Source organism: Natator depressus, chromosome 3 (genome assembly GCF_965152275.1).
Source record: "Natator depressus isolate rNatDep1 chromosome 3, rNatDep2.hap1, whole genome shotgun sequence".
NCBI classification, from domain to species: Eukaryota; Metazoa; Chordata; order Testudines; family Cheloniidae; genus Natator; species Natator depressus.
In genome coordinates this window covers 42,432,585-42,452,098 of record NC_134236.1, presented here as the reverse complement: position 1 = coordinate 42,452,098, position 19,514 = coordinate 42,432,585, and the positions used below count along the sequence as shown (strand labels likewise).

Below are 19,514 nucleotides of genomic sequence, written 5' to 3'. Positions count from 1 at the left end.
ATAGAAGCTTTTCATTTGTCTCACATGATTTTTCCTTGATCACATTTGAGTTACTTTAATCTGATGTGCCAAATGCCTTGGCAAAACCTACTCACTATATGCATATAAAAGACATGTTTGCAGGGCCGGCTCCAGCTTTTTTGCCGCCCCAAGCAGCGAAGGGAAAAAAAAAAAATAAACAAGCCTGGTTGAGCGGCCGCCGAAGAGAGAGGGACTGCAGGGCTCACCGCCGACTTGCCGCCGGTGCCTGGAGCGGGCCCTGCATGTTTGATCAAAACTGATGAGTCCAAGAGTTACTATAGAAAACTGAACTAGAAGGAGGATTCACTCAAAAGACTGGAGCATTTAAACACAAAAGGAGCTTAATGTAAAGTGGGCAGGAAAAAAGTATTCATGATATCTCCTACAATATGGGTGACATGACCAGCCGATATAATTTAGAGCAGCCATACAGGCTCAGGATCAGAGGAGTGCAAATGCATTGCACAGCCACCTTGTTCCTACCTTCACAGGCCATTATGCCTCCTGGGGATCAACTGGAATGCAGCAGTGGTCTGGCCTCACCCCTTTCCATTGCCACACCAAGGGCTGCAAGGATGGTGGCATAGAGCCAGTATAGCTGTGTGCCAACCTGAGAGAATCCTAAATTGCCCAGTTAGGGCAGCTTTAGGGCCACTCTGTCACTCTAGGGATACAAACGGGCTAGGATCTGTCTCAATGGAGTTACACGTTGGTGTAATGAGGAGCAGGATTAGGGCCTAGCAATGTCACCTTCAATCATATTTGTCTGGCTCTGAATAAGATGTCAACAGGCAAAAAGTTCAGAAATGGTAATTCAACATAGGTCTGTGCACATCCTGTTCTCCTGGCTTAAAACATACAGTGTGACGTGGCTTTTGTTTGTGGTTTTTAAGGTAATTTTGTCATTTTCTTTTTCTAAGTGCAAGCACAGTGCATAGATAAATGCTTAGAATTTGAAATTAAAAAAAGAGAGAGAAAATGTCTCTTCCAGATGACAAAATTAATCATGAAAATGAATCTTTAGATGATTCTAAGCAATGTCAATAGATCTGTGAGCCAGCCTGCTATGTAGTTGAAGTTATTTTATCTTTTATGATACTTTTTTCCCCAATCAAAATCAGAAGCTTTGAAGTTTGCATCTAACAATTGACATCATTTATTGTCGTTCATAATGTATTTTTATTTGTTTGATTCTCTGCAAATGGGATGTGCGTTCTTTGGATAAACACATTGATCTGTTGAGTTTAAGACACTTGCTGAAGTATCATAAATAAAATTATTTTAAGCTCTAAAAGATCTATTTTCAGCAGAATGAATCAGGATTGAGCCAAGAGGCTCCCATGAACATCAGTAGAATTCACATAGCTAAATCCCCACAGTGTGTGGTAAATATTCACCCCTTAGAATTCCAAAGATGACATCATGTATAATGTAATATTGTACTGGTACAATTAACAACCTCTCCTTACAGATTGCAAGGTCATCTGACTCTGGTAGGGAGATAAATTATGTGATCTAAGGAGCCAACATTTTTAAAGCTAGCCTCCAATTTTGCCGATTTAAGTAAATAGGTTTATAATTAATAGCATTTAGATATCTATATTCCTGGCTAGTACCCACAAGTTGGGTATTTAGAAATCTAAATACCCTTGCTGGTGCCTGAAAAATTCAAAATACAAAGCCCTGGGCCTGATTCACTTCTCACATGGATGTAAACTGAAGTAACTGGAATTGCACCCATGTAAAACCAGTATAAGTGAGGAGAACCCTCTGATTATGTGATCTTGTGTAACAGTTAGGGCTGTAAATTAATCACTGTTAACTCAAGCAATTAACATAAAACAAATTAACTAGATTTAAAAAAAAGTCATAATTAATCGCAGTTTAATCATACTGTTAAACAATAATAGAATACCAATTTAAATTTATTATAAATATATTTGGATCTTTTTCTACATTTTCAAATATATTGATTTCAATTACAACACAGAATACAAAATGTACAGTGCTCCCTTTATTTTTATGACAAATATTTGCACTGTAAAAAACAAAAGAAATTGTATTTTTCAGTTCCCCCATTATGAGTACTGTAGTGCAATCTCTTTATCATGAAAGTTGAACTTACAAATGTAGAATTATGTACAAAAAAAACTGTATTAAAAAATGTAAAACTTTAGAACCTACAAGTCCAATCAGTCCTACTTCTTGTTCAGCTAATCGCTCAGACAAACAAGTTTGTTTACATTTGCAGGTAATAATGCTGCCCACTTCTTGTTTACAATGCCACCTGAAAGTTAGAACAGGCATTCGCATGGCACTGTCATAGCTGGCATTGCAAGATATTTATGTGCTACATGAGCTAAAGATTCATAAGTCCCTTCATGCTTCAACCAATGATTCAAAACAGTGCGGACCAATGCATGTTCATTTTCATCATCTGAGTCAGATGCCACCAGCAGAAGGTTGATTTTCTTTTTTGGTGGTTCAGGTTCTGTAGTTTCTGCATCAGCATGTTTCTCTTTTAAGACATCTGAAAGCGTGCTCCACACCTCGTCCCTCTCAGATTTTGGAAGGCACTTCAGATTCTTAAACCTTGGGTAGAGTGCTGTATCTATCCTTAGAAATCTCACATTGGTTTTGTCAAATCTGCAGTGAAAGTGTTCTTAAAATGAACAACATGCACTGGGTCACCATCCGAGACTGCTACAACATGAAATATATGGCAGAATGCAGGTAAAACAGAGCAGGAGGCATACAAATCTCCCCAAGGATTTCAGTCACAAATTTAATTAACACATTATTTTTTTAAAAAGAAAAGGAGTACTTGTGGCACCTTAGAGACTAACCAATTTATTTGAGCATGAGCTTTCGTGAGCGACAGCTCACTTCATCGGATGCATACTGTGGAAACTGCAGAAGACATTATATACACAGAGACCATGAAACAATAAGCTATTACCAGTAGGAGAGTGGGGTGGGAGGAGGTATTGTTTCATGGTCTCTGTGTATATAATGTCTTCTGCAGTTTCCACAGTATGCATCTGATGAAGTGAGCTGTAGCTCACAAAAGCTCATGCTCAAATAAATTGGTTAGTCTCTAAGGTGCCACAAGTACTCCTTTTCTTTTTGCGAATACAGACTAACACGGCTGTTACTCTGAAACGTGTCATTATTTTTTTAATGAGCGTCATCAGCATGGAAGCATGTCCTCTGGAATGGTGGCTGAAGCATGAAGGGGCATACAAATGTTTAGCATATCTGGCACATAAGTACCTTGCAATGCTGGCTACAAAAGTGCCATGCGAACACCTGTTCTCACTTTCAGATGACATTGTCAATAAGAAGCGCGCATTATCTCCTGTAAATGTAAAGAAATTTGTTTGCCTTAGCAATTGGCTGAACAAGAAGTAGGACTGAGTGAAATTGTAGTCTCTAAACTTTTACATTGTTTTGTTTTTAGTGCAGTTCTGTAACAAAAAAATTCTACATTTGTAAATTGCACTTTCACGATAAAGAGATTGCACTACCGTACTTGTATGAGGTGAATTGAAAAATACTATTTCTTTTGTTTATAATTTTTACAGTGCAATCAAAAATAATATAAAATGAGCACTGTACACTTTGTATTCTGTGTTGTAATTGAAGTCAATATATTTGAAAATGTAGAAAAACATCCAAAAATATTTATAATAAAATTAAATTATTATTCTATTATTAACAGTGCAATTAAAATCGCTATTAATTGTGATTATTTTTAACCATTTGACGGTCTAGTAACACTGTCATTTCATTAGTAACAAACATTGTCAAGATCAAGAACCTTAAAGTTTTCCATTCTGCAGTTCAGAATGCCTACAGACAAAGGCATCGCAAATCTCTTAGCCAGCCTCTGCAGTCCATTACAGGTATAAACTCCACTATGTCACACTATTAGTGCAGTTGCACCACTTTAAAACTGATGTGAGAGTGGTTAATCAGACCCTTTTATCTTCAACAGTCCTCAGCTATCCTAGTTAACATTTGTATCTTGCTAGGCAAAGTAAGCAGCACAAATACTCTACCAGAACAAAATTAAAGGTAGAAGGCATCTAGGATCTCATCCTGAGAAGTACTTTTAGAATCTCTAACTCTTCCAGGCATCACTGGCTGTGGCAAACACTTAGCACTTCTCAGGAAAAGTATATCTTTGAATAAAGATGGATTTAATGTACTTCTATTAAAAATGGCAAACACAATGTTTACCAAAGCTTCAAACTTTGACCAAAAAGCCACACTAGGCTCATAGGACAAGGATAAGAAATAAATTAGCAATAATCAAACACAAGTTTCGTCTGTTTAATCTCAGATCATGACTATTGAAAGAAGGAGAAATGCATAATGAAAACGGCACAATCAAAATTATGAATCTATCCCACCCCTCAGACTTTTGCGTTTATTTAATTTTATTAAGAGTTGGCTCACTCGGTGGATTTTTTTTTTCAAGATCTCATGTTTCTAATTATAATCTTAAATTCCTTGGATATAAAAAGATGAAATGAAATCATGGTAGCGCTACATACCTTCAAGGTCATCCTGATATATTACAATTTCTCTGCCTCCATCCAGATGAACAGCTGTAGACCAAAACATTCATTTACAGTTAGTTCTCTGTGCAATAAAGAGTATTTACAGATTTTGAAGACTCTCTTTTATCAGTGCTGACAAACACTTTTGTGTAGTGTCTGCTATCTCAACGCCGGTATTGCAGCTTTGTACATATGGATTCTCATTCCTTGTTACACACTGATTCTTCCACCTTTATTCACACTGACTAGTACTCACTCACAAACAGTAAGGGACCATTTAAAGATTAACTGAAAAAAAGAATCCTATTGTTAATTGATGGAATCAGTGCCGTGGCACAGTGGCAATGTGTGTTATCAACTGGACTTTTGAGGACTGGACATGAAGGTATGTGAGTGAGCTAACTGAGGCACAACATGTTACAAGGAACAAGTGAATTTTTGGTCTTCATAATGGGTGAAATTCACCCCTGGACAGACGGCCAGCACAAAACAGAGCTTAAGTAGGGTGTCACAAATCCACAGCCTTTGTGCTGACCCTTTGCATAGTGTTAAATTTCAGTCTAAGTGAATGTCCATCTAACTGCTCTCCAGCAGGTACCATGGCCTAGACCTTGAGCAGCACTGACAGTGTTCCTTACAGACCAGAATATCAAGGGTGCCCAGCGTGTGATGGATGAGCAATATGCAGCCAATGGCTGGCCTCTTCCTGTAACAACTGCATGTGAAAAAACAGATGATAGACTGTAGGTTTTTACTGCTAGTGAATACAAACAACAAGCAAATTCCATTCAGCTAAAACAGACATAGAGTAATATTTTCAAAAGTGACTTTGGTCCTGATTTTTAAAGGCATTTAGGCACTGTTCCACTCAGCATCACAGCACCTTTGAAAATGAGACATAGGGCCAGATTTTGAATAGGCACCTAAATACCTTCCAAAGCCTGGCCCTTATGTGTTGCAACACAGAGCAGAACAATATCTAAATACCTTTCAAAATCTGGCCTTTATGTGCCTTTGAAAATGTTATCCATTATGACTTTAAGCATTTCTTTTACATTTAAAAATTGTGCAAATATATGTAAATGAATTGGCACCCTTGGGCTCTTGGCAAGTTGCTAGTGTGGACCTTGCTGTCACAGTGGGAGTGTCCTTGTTATAATTAGCAAGTGGATGAGCTCTGGGAAAGAATGGAAGCTGAAAACCAGATCCAAAATGAAGAGGTTGGCACTGCCCATTTGGTTACCCACCAAACAGAACCAGAAAATAAAACCTTTCTTTCAAAAATTACAGTGTAAATGTGGAACAGCTTCTTAGTGGTTGCATTACGTACTTTGTAATCTGTCCAGGTCAACAGGATCAAGAGCTGCAACTGCTTCAGAGACTCTAGATGGCCTGCTAATACCTGACTTGTTCACTGCTCTCACACGGAATGTGTAAGACCGTCCCTCAAACAGTCCAGTTACAGGGTATTTGCAGATTTTTACTGGAGCATCATTGCACTGGACCCAGTTTTCAGTACCCACTTCACATCTAGGAGTAAGAAAAGGAGATCATTTATCAGGGTGCCAAAATGAACATGTGCAATTAGTATTGTGCCTACTAACAGAGAGCCAGATCCACAGCTGATGTAAATCGGTGTAGCTTCATTGACTTTCATGGAGAAACCCCGATTGATGTCAGCTGGGTATATGGCCCATAATACTTTATTACTGAGAGAAAATTTGTTGTGTTATATCAAAAGGAACAATACATTAGATTATACACTTAATGGGTGAAATTCACCCATGGTCTACGCACCATGTAAAGCCTTATTTTGATTGTTTAAATGGAACTTAAATAGTCCATAGACATAGTAGAGCCCTCAACAGAGTGGTGAATTTCACCCTAGTGAATGCCATTTTAAAATCAACATTTACCTACAGTTCCCAGAAGTCTGGGAGATAGGACATACACTATAGTGTATCAGATACAACAATGTAGCAACAGTGGGTACATTGTTATTTTTAATATAGAATACTATATATACTGAAATTATATCAGTAATATTTGTGTGTATAGTACATTGCTCATTTTAAATATTAAGGATGAGATACTGGGCTTTGACTATAGCTGAGGAGCACTCCTTGGATTCCCCTAATCCTGACCTTCCTGTCCTGTGCAGGACCTCCAACATAATTTAGAGCAGATTTCAGGAGCAAAAGAGCTATAATTTGGCTTAAACTGCCAGCTGAGATGTCCCTTGGTTTGGATGAATCACTGTCTGGAGTACACAAACACCAGTTTAAGATAACGTGAAGGAGAAGAGGGCATGGTTGGAGCACTGCTTCACGTAATGCTCCCCAGCAACTGGAACAACCCCTTAAGGGCTGCTCCCACAGGGTGCAAATCAGAACAGCCCTAAGGCTGCTCTAACTTGTTCCAGGAACTACAGTGGCCCCAAATAGACTCAGTATTGGGGTGCAGGGCATAAAAATAGTGACTTTTTTCAGTACATACAGGTTGATACACAAAAAACAAATTTACACACACCTGTCAACAAAATATCCTATGACTGGACTCTCACTGGCTGTATTTGGTGGTTTCCAGGTTACAATGACATAATCTCTGTTAGCATCATAGCATTTAACATCCATTGGTGCCCCAGGTGCCCCAGCAATTAATGCGTCAGCATCTAGATCAGAAAAAAAATCAAATCAGATTTGACTACAATACTTCTCAGGTTTGGAGAGAGACTCCGTTCTATAGTACAACAAAGATGAATTACACAGATTGCCCAGTCCATCTACTACTCCTGTTTTATCCCAGTGAGACTCCAGTGATTTCCGTGAGGTTACACTGGAATAACACAGTGGTGAAGCAAGCCCAGTGAGGTCTATCTATAGGTTTAGAAACCTGGCTGAAAATTTTGGAGGGTTGAAATGGATAATAGGCACCAAATTCTCACTGACTTTCAATAGGAGTTGAACAACTAACTTCCATTTGTGCTTCTGAAAATCTCACCCCTCAGAAAGATGGATTTCATTCATTCCTTGGTCAGAGAGAGACACTCACTGAAGATCATGTGGTCAGGAAAAAGACATTTCCCAAGGCTACTTGGCGTGGGAGCATTTGCTATATTTCTAAGGGTACCTCCTAATTCAAACCTTGAGATACAGACACCGATAAGTAATTAATGTTTCTTAGATGAGACACCTATATGTGGCCTGATCTTAAGAAGTGTTGAGTGCCCACAACTCCTAATGAAGACTATTAACAGGTGGAGTTTTCATTCTGCTTGGAAAGGCATATACAGCTATTGGATAAATTCCAAACTTCCTCTTTCCTGGTTTTGTCTCTACTGTTGACAGAAACAACCACCACCCAACAGAAACCTCAATCTAAACTTGTCAAGGTTCCCTCCCCACTCTGAACTCTAGGGTACTGATGTGGAGACCCGCATGAAAAAACCCCTACGCTTATTTTTACCACCTTAGGTTAAAAACTTTCCCAAGGCACAAATTTCGCCTTGTCTTTGAACAGTATGCTGCCACCACCAAGTGATTTAGACAAAGAACAAGGAAAGGACCACTTGGAGTTCCTATTTCCCCAAAATATCCCCCCAAGCCCATACACCCCCTTTCCAGGGAAGGCTTGAGAATAAACAAGATGAGCACAAACCAGCCTTGGATTTTTAAGACCCAAAAAACCCAATCAGATTCTTAAAAAACAGAACTTTATTAGAAGAACAAAAAAAGATAAGAGAACAACTCTGTAAGATCAAAATGGAAGATAATCTTACAGGCAGTCAGATTCAAAACATAGAGAATCCCTCGAGGCAAAACCTTAAGTTACAAAAAGACACAAAAACAGGAATACACATTTCCTCCAGCACTGCGAATTTCACAAGCCAAAACAAAGAAAACCTAATGCATTTTCTAGCTAGATTACTTACTAACTTTACAGGAGTTGGAGGGCTTGCATCCTTGATCTGTTCCTGGCAAAGGTATCACACAGACAGACAAAAGCCTTCCCCCCGCCCCTTACCTCCAGATTTGAAAGTATCTTGTCCCCATTGGTCATTTTGGGTCAGGTGCCAGCAAGGTTACCTTAGCTTCTTAACCCATTACAGGTAAAAGGACTTTGTCTCTGGCCAGGAGGGATTGTATAGCACTGTATACAGAAAGGTGGTTACCCTTTCTATTTATGAGAAAGCTTCTTCCCAAGTCTTGACTGTTCCTAAGGCTTACTCTGCATATTCTCAGAGACATACTGCACCTCAAGAAACATCCACCTGCTGAAGTTTTTATGCTGTATCTTTATGCAGGATTCTAGCACCTGAGTTTAGGGTGAGTCAGAGTAGTCCTGTATCTCTGTCCACAACTTGCCATCCTATTGCAATGACAATGGTGTTGAGAGGTAGATGCTAAGGGCCAGGCCCCTATATGATCCCACCCTTTGAAATTTCAGAACTATGGGCCTGATTGAACTCTTATGTTATATACACAGAGGTTACCCTCTACCTTCAGATCATGGCCCACATGAAAACGGGGGTCAGGTACCACCTTAGCACTTTGTCTCCCCTTGGTATGGATCTCATGGAGGGCTCTCCATAAATCCAGGGACCTGTGAGTGAGAAGGGGTCAAAGTGTAGGTGGGGAAAGGAAATGCTCATTATTCACCTACCTGAACAGCGGAGATTCCCCAAGAAAGCTAATATGCTTTCCATGACCTTTTCAAGTGGGATTCTCCCTCCAAGGGAGTGGATTAGGAACAAGGAAGGCCTAGTAGCCTGGCTCTAGTGAGGGCAGGGAGTGTGGCTGCCAGGGACAGATGGTATGTCTATACTACATTTTAAAACCCATGGGGCTGAGTCTCAGAGACTGGGTTTACAGACTCAGGCTCACATAGGTCATGCTATGGCACTAAAAATAGTTGTGTGAATATTCAGGCACAGACTGGAGCTTGGCTCTAGAACACACCTACTCCCTGGCCTCAGAGTCTGAGCCTGAATGTCTACACAGTTTTTAGTGCTATAGTGAGACCCCGAGTCAGTAGAATCAGGCTCTGAGACTCGCACTGTGTGGGGGTTAAAATGCAGTGTAGCCATAGAGCCAATGTAGTTTGTGCGCTAGCCCCACAGGAAATGATGGACACCCAGCCACCACCCATATCTACCCAATCAAACAAATGGAACTGTCTGGATGAAATCTTTGTGAGGAAGACCATATGCACACGCTGGTACACTTGTAAACAGAACAGGCCAGATCCTCAGTGGGAGTATATCAGCATAGCTTCCTTGACTTCAGTGGAGCTGCACCAATTTACAAGTGCTGAGGATCAGAATTAAAGAACCGCACAGACAGAAACATACTCATTTTTAAAAACAAAAGAAATGTAGAGCCATGCTCTGCTCACAGATGCATGTGGGAGCTCAGGCTGATTCAGTGGGAGTTCTGAATGCAAATATGAGGGCAAACTCTGACCTGTATTCTATTTTAATATGTTCCTCTGCTTTTCATCTATGTCTCTTGTGAAAAACACAGTCCTTTGGCAAGCCAACTTTTTCCGTCTCTTCCCCAAGTGCTAGGCTGTGACTGGCTCTGATACACTGAAGGGAGGGTACTGGAATCTTTCTTCCCCCCCGTCCCCCCGCCCCACCACCCTCTGTGCAAGGGTCAGGCATAACAGTCCCTGAACTTGAGAATGTAAATGGCCTGACCCAGCTGAGTGAGCCCAGTAGCAAAAGCCAGCATAAAGAGGAGGGGTTTGGTGAAGGCACGTTCAAGGCTCTATGTGACAGAGTGTAGGGAATTAACCAGTGAGCCTACATGCTGATCATTCTACACCAATTAGTTCCCCCAGAGAAGGGGGACTTGGTGCAATTGAAGTTAATTATCTAATCAGGTTTGAGGGGTGGGTGAGCTAAAGAGCCAATTAGCCCATCAGCTGGAGACTGATAAGAAAGGCACAGGAAGGAAGTGAGGGGGGAGAGAGGAACAGGCCTAACTGAGGCCAGTCTCAGAGATCTCATAAAAAGGAGACCTGTGCTCCTCTCGAGTCCTGAAAGTCCCATAAGCATGGGGAAGGAATGTAAACAAATGGCATGGTGTGGGTACACAACTATGGAGTCTGAGCAAGTTTCTGTGGTGCGAGGAGGCAGGAGCAGACAGCACCCTGTTACACTGTAAAGTGCCAGTCAGAAAAGATGGCCCTCTGTGAAGAAAGGAGTAGGCTGCACCATCATGAAGGATGGCCTCCTTGGGTCTCTAGAAAGGATCATATTTTCAGGAGCACAATCACACCTTGAGCTTCTCCTGATGCAGTGTGACTATATTGTCCCTGACAGAGACCAGTGGATAAATTTCACATCTATATAATGCCATGCTTTGGACTTCTTTTAGGCTTCCTTTATTATACTATGGTGCTAAATTAAGTGACTTTTCCTAATTGCATTTGCTAAGTCTTCTCCCAACAAAGAATGAAAAGCATACCTCTGACAAACATGAATGCACTGTACTCGGTCACCCCGCCTTTTGTGATTATGCGCAGGGTGTATAAGCCTTCATCATCCTTGTTCAGGTGCGTGAAAGACAGTGCTGCCTGGCCTTCTCCAAAGTACATTTTCGTCCACTTGGAGTCTTTTATTAGCACACCTGGAAGAGAATTGTGATCAAGCATGTGTCACTGAATTAGCAATAGCAATCTTCATCGAAGCTCACTTCTGTGTTAATCAGTGGCATGGACTGCCGCTTATGCCAGCTTTACTCAACATGGTAGAGTTAGTATGCTATGAAAATATTTATCTACAAGAACTAAGCTGTGCCCATGAAAACTCATTTGACCAATGAGTATGGGTAGAGGAGTGTACAATTTAGCTATTCTGTGCTGCACCTGCTACAGCAAAGGGAATGACTTCCCTCACCATCATTTTTAATAAACTGAAAAGAAAATATTTTAAGCCCCGTTTTGAAACAATGCTGAAAATCTAAAGTACACAGTAACGACAGCAATGTGTAATGTTTATGCTTTTAAATACACTTTTCTACCTATTCAGGTCAAATGTCAGATTAGTCAAATTTCTTTCTTTAACTTTAAAGGCTTAATCTGAAGCCTTGCTGTAAAGATACACTGACTCTTAAACCTGCCAGACATGCCTGCTGAGCAGCGAATCCAATTAAATCTGAATTTCTCACAGGTCAGAGGTGGCGCCCCACGATTAATGTAAATTAGTCTGATTGACTAGTGAGATGGGAGCAATGGAATGAGCAGAATATTTTATGATGGCCAAGAAAGTCCCTCTGTCTTCGTTTCTTTTAATCATTGATTGGAGAACTTTTGATTTTTAACCCACTGAGCACTATTAAAATCAATGCAGCAGCACTACATTCAAAGTTCAGCCACAGCGCTATGCTTGATTATTGCCCTGTTGCTCAAATACACTTGGAGTAGATGTTCAAAAGGTTGCAGACAAATTATTTTAGCCAATGAATATATATATTGAACACAGAGCTCCACAGTGGTGAAGCACAGGGGGTGGAAAAAAATGTGACAAATCTTCAAATGATAAAGCTGACAGTAAAGGACCAGGTAATGAATATCTGGCCATCTGACTACATAAATTGAAGCAATAAGTTATACCATTACCCAGGTATTTCCTGCAAGCCTGATTCTTAAGGGAATTTTTCAGGATTTGTACGAGGTAATTGCAGTGAGACCTCTTTCCAGCTCTTAATCATGGGCTCCTTATATGACATACCTACAATTCCCCTTTCTATTGCATCTTGCACAGTTTGTGCTCACTGCATTGTATAGAGCTGTGTGAACAGTCTGCGGTGAAAGCTGAATACCCCCTGCAGCTAGAACTTTTGCATTTTCTTTTTAATTTATTTCCAGTTTATGAAAAACTTGGAGCAAAGTGATCACAATGAAGTTCAAGGCTGAGTGCTCAGCTCCTCTGAAAATCAGGCCACTTACTTAGATGCCTGAATGTGGATATGGGTTCCTTTATTTAGGCACTCAAGTTTGAAAATATAGGGGCTTCAGTGACTTCCCAAGCAAGGCCAGAAAGGGAGTCAGCTTTGGAGCCTAGAATAGGACTCAGGAGTTCTGTCTGTCTAGGCAGTTATGTGGTCTGCTATGACCATAATATCTGAGTTCCAGGCTCTCCGTTCTGTTCTCAAACTACTAGAATGTGCCTCTTTCTCCATGTACTATATGCTATCAATTCCTCGAGAATCTGCTAGAGAATGAGTCTGGAAGTGCCAGGGATCTTGACTCACTCAATGTACCCTAAAAAGAAAAGGAGTACTTGTGGCACCTTAGAGACTAACCAATTTATTTGAGCATGAGCTTTCGTGAGCTACAGCTCACTTCATCGGATGCTCATGAAAGCTCATGCTCAAATAAATTGGTTAGTCTCTAAGGTGCCACAAGTACTCCTTTTCTTTTTGCAAATACAGACTAACACGGCTGTTACTCTGAAACCTGTCAATGTACCCTGAAAACTCAGAGCTCTGCCATGTGTTAGTTAGGCCAAACGTTCCCTAAAAGTTGCAGCTTGTTTCTGTTTAAATCATATATGCACTGATAGAAATTACTGTGTTTGGGGTTTTTCCCTCACATTAATTTCCCATGTTACATATTATGTTATGTTAAAACATCAGCCAAATTCTGCACTCACTCACTTTTGAATAAATCTGATGTAACTCCTTGGACCTCCATGGAGTTCTTCAGATACCCGTACAAATGAATGAAGAATCTGACCCTACATCTTTATAATGCATTTATTACTTTAGAATTTTTTTAAAAAAAATCTGCAACCAGCCAAAACCATATCCAAACTGGACTTAGATGTACAATCTTCAATAATAATTTCATTTCAGTTTTTTTAGCATCTTAAACTGGTTTAAATTAAGGTAGGAATTTTATATGTACTGCTTATAGTGTCAGAACCTTGAAACCATTTCAGAGGATTTGATTCAATAGATTTACATATCTCCTAGAGTTTAGTGACCAACAACTACTCTGAAGTTTATTAATTTTGAATAAACACAACATTCTCTTGCGTATAATTAATATAAGTAAACCACAGAGAGCCATCTCGTGTCTTTAGTTGTATATCATTTGCATAATAAAATCAGTAAACGTTTAAGAAAAATAGAAATTATTTTAGTACCAAACTAGAATTAAATATAAATTGTCTGAAATAATAAATGTTAGTCCAAGATTTGAGTTCAAGGCCAGAGTCCCTCTAAAACTAGAGCACTTTAAAAGACAGTCATCATGTTAGTTCCATTATTAACCTTCTTGCCCCCAAAATTTTATGCAGTGGGTCTCCTGGCTTAAAAGTGTCACTGCCACAATTTGAAGCATACAGCAGGTGTTCACTGCAATAATATAATAATCACATTAATCCCTGCTATTTTTCAGGGAAATCTCTGCCACATGAGCTTCCCCATGATGTCAGTGTGATACGCATGTGCGCAGGTCAGTTTTTACCGCTAGTGTTCAAGAGAACAATACTGTTTTATTTTTCATTAAATCATTTGGATATTGGACTGAAATCCTAGCCTCATTCAAGTCAATGGCAAGACACCTATTGACTTCAGTGGGGCCAGGATTTCACCCCCAATCTTCACCTCAGTGAGGATATTCTCATCCCAGTGCTTGAGGAAGTTACACCAACCGTACAAATCTTCACGTATCTTAATGAGAATATGTTCGTGTCCTTAGGGACTAAACCTACAGGCCCAAATCTTGAAGTCCTTTTCCACTTTTCAAAATCCAAGGAAAATTCCCATTGAACTAAAAATTGAGTACAATTGGACATCTGTTGGATACCTGCAATTCCGTTTAGCTTCAGTGGCAACTGCTATATATTTCAGCACCTTTCTGGATTGGGCCCAGTCAGAGTTTTGCCTGACTAACAATAATGTGAAAACTGATGGCTGAAACGAGCTCCCAGTGGGAGCAGGTTCAGCACCCAGAATACAGGCATCAGGGTTTGGCTCACAGTGAATAAAACTGTAGTTATTGTTTATTATTTGTATTGTGGTGGCACCTAGGAGCTCCAGTCTTGGACCAGGACCCTTGTGCTAAGCATTGACAAACCCAGGACAAAAAAGCAGTCCCTGCCCCAAAGGATCAGACAAGAATAGATATATACGTAGCATAGATCTGAAATTAAAAAGTGGCATTTCCAGCCAAAATCCATTCCTGCTTTATGTAAACAAATAGTCTTGTATTTTTCCTATCTATCTTGTTTGCCCCATTGTTGTTTGTCACTTTCACACATACACCTTGGTGATGGTGAGTATTTCCATCAGACTGGCAGGGGCACAATTCCAGCAACAGTTGTGTGGGAATCCTCCCTCCAAAATGTGGGCACTTCAGAGAGAGGCTGCCCCAAGTGATCGTGACAAATGATCCATATTCTCACTACATCTCACTACATCCGGGATGTCCTCTTCAGAGTCCTGCTTGAGGGTATCTAGGTACGTTGGCAAGAGAAATCTCTAGTGATCCCTCCTAACAGCCAATGAACATATTTGTATTAGTTACTTTTATGTTTTATGAATGATTTACTTACAAATAAATATCCTCCCCTTCCTCCTCCCTCCCAAAAAATACCTAAATTTACACTAATAGGTATAAATTAAAGAGTGTTCCTGTAGGTTTCTAACACACAGCCACCCAAAGAATTTCCGCCTGGAGTGCCCAATGGGAATTCTTGGCTACTGAAGTGACAGTACAGTAATACAAAACATTTGAATGCCTTTGTGGTTATGTTTCTCTGAGCACATGGGGCTGTTGTTCCACAAATGTCCTTCTCCAATAACCAGGTTTCTTCTATGTACTTACATGACTCCATCACTATAGTATGTGATCACCTCCCAAGTATTTAAAAATAGAAATAACAATAAAATCATTCTGTGTCTCCTTCTTCCTAGCTTGTAGGAGAAATGGAATTATTATTTCACAGGTATATTTGTTTGCTTATAACGTTTGTTTGGGTGGATGAGAGGCTGTTTTCTGTGTCCACATGTATGTCAAGAGTTTAGCGGGAAGAAGTCCAATTAACTATGACAGCAGATAAATCCTCCACCCAACATCCCCACATTTTAATGCAGATGAAAGCAACAGAATGGAGTTAGGAGGAGGGGGCCATCAAGAGACCAATGATATTCTGGGTGAGGGGGGCTTATTAGGGCCTTTGTAAATCTCCACACTTCTGAAACAATTAACATGATAGATGCCTCTGTCAAATGATGTGCGGTTGGCACTACCTACAGGCACAGTAGAACCTCAGAGTTACGAACACCAGAGTTACGAACTGACTGGTCAACCACACACCTCATTTGGAACCATAAGTACGCAATCAGGCAGCAGAGACAAAAAGAAAAAAGCAAACGCTGTATAGTACACTACTGTACTAAATGTAAACTATTAAAAAAATAAAGGGAAAGTTTAAATAAAGATTTGACAAGGTAAGGAAACTGGTTCTGTGCTTGTTTCATTTAAATTAAGATGGTTAAAAGCAGCATTTTTCTTCTGCATAGTAAAGTTTGAGAGCTATATTAAGTCAATGTTCAGTGGTAAACTTTGAAAGAACAACCATAATGTTTTCTTCAGAGTTACGAACAACCTCCATTCCCGAGGTGTTCGTGACTCTGAAGTTCTACTGTACCTATGCAAATCCTCAGGAGATGAATCTGTGTCTCGACAGTTGACACTAAGTTCAGATTCCTTCAAACTGCCCGGTTAGCTTCTCCATAACACTCTGTGTCCCTTGGTGTGTCCCTAGTTATTTTGGTACCTACTTCTTCTTACTCTTCAAACATGGTCATTTTGGACAACACTCACTCCAGAAGAGTTGGACTATGAAGGAAAATATCTTTCATCTGAGATAATGACAGGAGGTAAAAGGAGATATATTGGGAACTGTGTTACAATCAATCTTTTTTCTCTTAGGAAGGTGAATTCTAAGCCTACATACAGACTTGAGGGAGAGAATCCACACCTGAACAATTAAAACTCAGTTACATAGAGGCATGTACATTATCTCAGTGCAAATCCACTTACCATCTCTGTACCATTCAGCGCGAGGTCGAAGCCTTGTCAGATCTGGAGTGATCAGCAGAGCACATTTGAGGGTAACTGTTTCACCTTCCATCCCAAACGTGACACCAAACTTCTCCAAAAACTGAACATCAATATGAGTGAAGCAAACTTCTGATGGCAGGGGCACTGCACACAGAGAAATCAGGAGACTATTGAGCACTAGTACATGATACTTGGCACTAAAGAATTATTGTCCAGATAAAAGCAGTAGATTGAATCCAAAGCTGATACATACTGCTGGTCAATACTTGTAGCTGGAAAGTTAAAAGCATATGGACATCTTACATTGTGACACCTTAAGCAAAGCCAGAGGCAATATTTATTATTTTGAGCTGAAAAAATATTCCTCAGGCTCCTGACAATGATAAGATTGCATAACGTGTCTACATTTTCTCACAAACAGGAAAACATACTTACAATTGATGGGTAATATCCCAGCAGGGTATGGCTCTTCATCCCCTCTGAACCCTGTAAAACAAGGACAGTTAAGATCCAACCCAAACGAGTGTGATATTTATTTCTTATTTGTAGCAGTATTGTAGCCATGCTGGTACCAGGATATGAAAGAGACAAGGTAGGTTAGGTAATATCTTTTATTAGACCAAATTCTGTTGGTGGAAGGCACAAGCTTTCAAGATTCAGACAGCACTTTTCTTCAGTTCTGGAGAAAATAACCAGAGTGTCTGAACTCAATACAAGGTAGAACAGATTACTGAGTGTAAGGGGACTGTTGACCCCTTACTAACATTCAGTGGGGGTGTTTTGGTTGGCTAGCTCCCAGTACTAAAAGGGGAAGGGTCTATGGGAAACCAGGACCCTGAGACGGATGGTCCCCAGGAACAATGGGGAGAGGCCAATGTTCTCAGGTCAGCCTGAATGACAGGGCGTGCAGGCTAATCAGAGAGTCAGGAGGCAAAGGAGGTCCCGTCCTCCGTGTGAGCTGGATTTGCCTGGGTCAGACGGAGTGGGGCCGAGCTAAGGAGAAAGCAGGGGCCCAAGCTAAGCTGGGGAGCAGCGCTGTGCCAGAGCCAGAGGGACCAGAAAAGCAGCCCATGAAGCAGGTCAGAGCTGGGAGCAGAGTCACAGAAGCAGCCTGCAGAGCAGACCTGTCCTGGGAGCAGAGCTGCAGCAACCAGAGCCAGAGGGGCCAGAGAAGCAGCCCAGGGAGCTGGAGGCAGAGCAGCAGCAGTAGTGCAGAGATAGAGTGGTGGAGCTGAGGCTGGAGCAGTCCAGAGCTGGGTGCGGTGAGCAGCTGGGGAGAGCGAGGGGGACCCTGGGCAGCGGGCCCAGCACAGGGACACGCCTCAGCCAAGAGGCTCTGCAGGCCAGGCTTGGATCGTAACCCCAACAGGGTGGAGGCAACACTGGGAAGAAGGGTCCTACCACTTAGAGCCTGAGAGCATGTGGCCACCACCAGAGCAAGCGTCCAACCCACAGCATCCCTGCAGCACAGCCAGGGCCTGAGAAGAAGGCCTGGGACTTACAAGGAACAGACTGTGAACTGCCCTGACGTTCCAGAGACACTGTTTGTGATGTTCCCTGCCACAGAGCGGGTTGATGTGTTTCCTTTAACCTTTCCCATTTTTCCTTATTCTTTTTAAAATTAATTGTTGATTAAATAACTTGCATTTGCTTTAACTTGTATATAATGGTCAGTGGGTCAGAGAAGTGCCGAGTGCAGAGAGAGTACCCCGGAGTGGGGACACCCTAGCTCCTGTCCTACGTGACCACAGCAGGGTTGGGGGTTGAGCCCCCCAGGAATCCTGGGCCCAGCCTTGTTGGGGTTACGAGGCCTCTGCCAGACAGGAGAGTGGAAGGGGAGTCCTCAAGGGCAGGGAGGCCACTGGGTGAAGGAAGTGGGAGTGAGGACTCAGATCCTTTCACTAGCCCACTTCACCGGGGTAGTGCAGAAGCCAGGAAAGTTCCCCACAATAGCGGGACTATTCCCCCGCTTACACGAGCATAAGGGTTTCACGCATAACGTGGACAATCAAGGGTTGGCAGGCAGTAGTGTGTGCTACAAAATGTTGTAGCAAGCCATAAAAACAGTGTCTCTATTAAGTCCGTGGTTTTTAGTGTCTAGCAGAGTTAAGAATGTTTGTCCCCAGGCTCATCTTTTGAGGGTGCTATGCAGGTTTCCTTTGAGAATGAGGACTGGTTTTTTTATTATATTTATTCCAGGTTTAATTGCTATATAGGACTTACTCTTCACAACCACAGCAGCATTGGTTGACACCTGCCCATGGACATTTGTTGCAACTGCTGTATAGGTAGCAGTATCATCAAAACTAGCCCTGTGGGGAAAAGAGGAAAATAAAGTACTGTTAATATAAACAAAATTCATAAGTAAAGATCATAGAATCATAGAAGACTAGGGTTGGAAGAGACCTCAGGAGGTCATCTAGTCCAACCGCCTGCTCAAAGCAGGACCAACACCAACTAAATCATCTCAGCTGGGGATTTGTCAAGCTGGGCGTTAAAAACCTCTAAGGATGGAGATTCCACCACCTCCCTAGGTAACCCATTCCAGTGCTTCACCACCTAGTGAAATAGTGTTTCCTAATATCCAACCTACACCTTCCCTACTGCAACTTGAAACCACTGCTTCTTGTTCTGTCATCTGCCACCACTGAGAACGGCCGAGCTCCATCCTCTTTGGAACCCCCTTCAGGTAATTGAAGGCTGCTATCAAATCCCCCTTCACGCTTCTCTTCTGCAAACTAAATAACCCCAGTTCCCTCAGCCTCTCCTCGTAAGTCATGTGTTCCAGTCCCCTAATCATTTTTGTTGCCCTCTGCTGGACTCTCTCCAATTTGTCCACATCCCTTC

General features: G+C 41.3%; 1 protein-coding gene across 9 annotated transcripts in view; it reads right to left on the bottom strand.

The window, feature by feature from the left end:
• MYOM2 (myomesin 2) overlaps nt 1–19,514 on the bottom strand; it is a 141,337-nt gene that overhangs the window by 93,017 nt on the left and 28,806 nt on the right. For all 9 annotated transcript variants that reach the window (XM_074947781.1, XM_074947782.1, XM_074947783.1 and 6 more), the window contains exons 7-13: nt 18,891–18,979; nt 17,103–17,153; nt 16,647–16,811; nt 11,057–11,218; nt 7,116–7,257; nt 5,917–6,116; nt 4,581–4,634 (exon numbers count right to left, since the gene is read on the bottom strand). In XM_074947781.1, the coding sequence (XP_074803882.1) occupies nt 4,581–4,634; nt 5,917–6,116; nt 7,116–7,257; nt 11,057–11,218; nt 16,647–16,811; nt 17,103–17,153; nt 18,891–18,979 (863 nt within the window). The remainder of the gene's footprint in view (nt 1–4,580; nt 4,635–5,916; nt 6,117–7,115; nt 7,258–11,056; nt 11,219–16,646; nt 16,812–17,102; nt 17,154–18,890; nt 18,980–19,514) is intronic.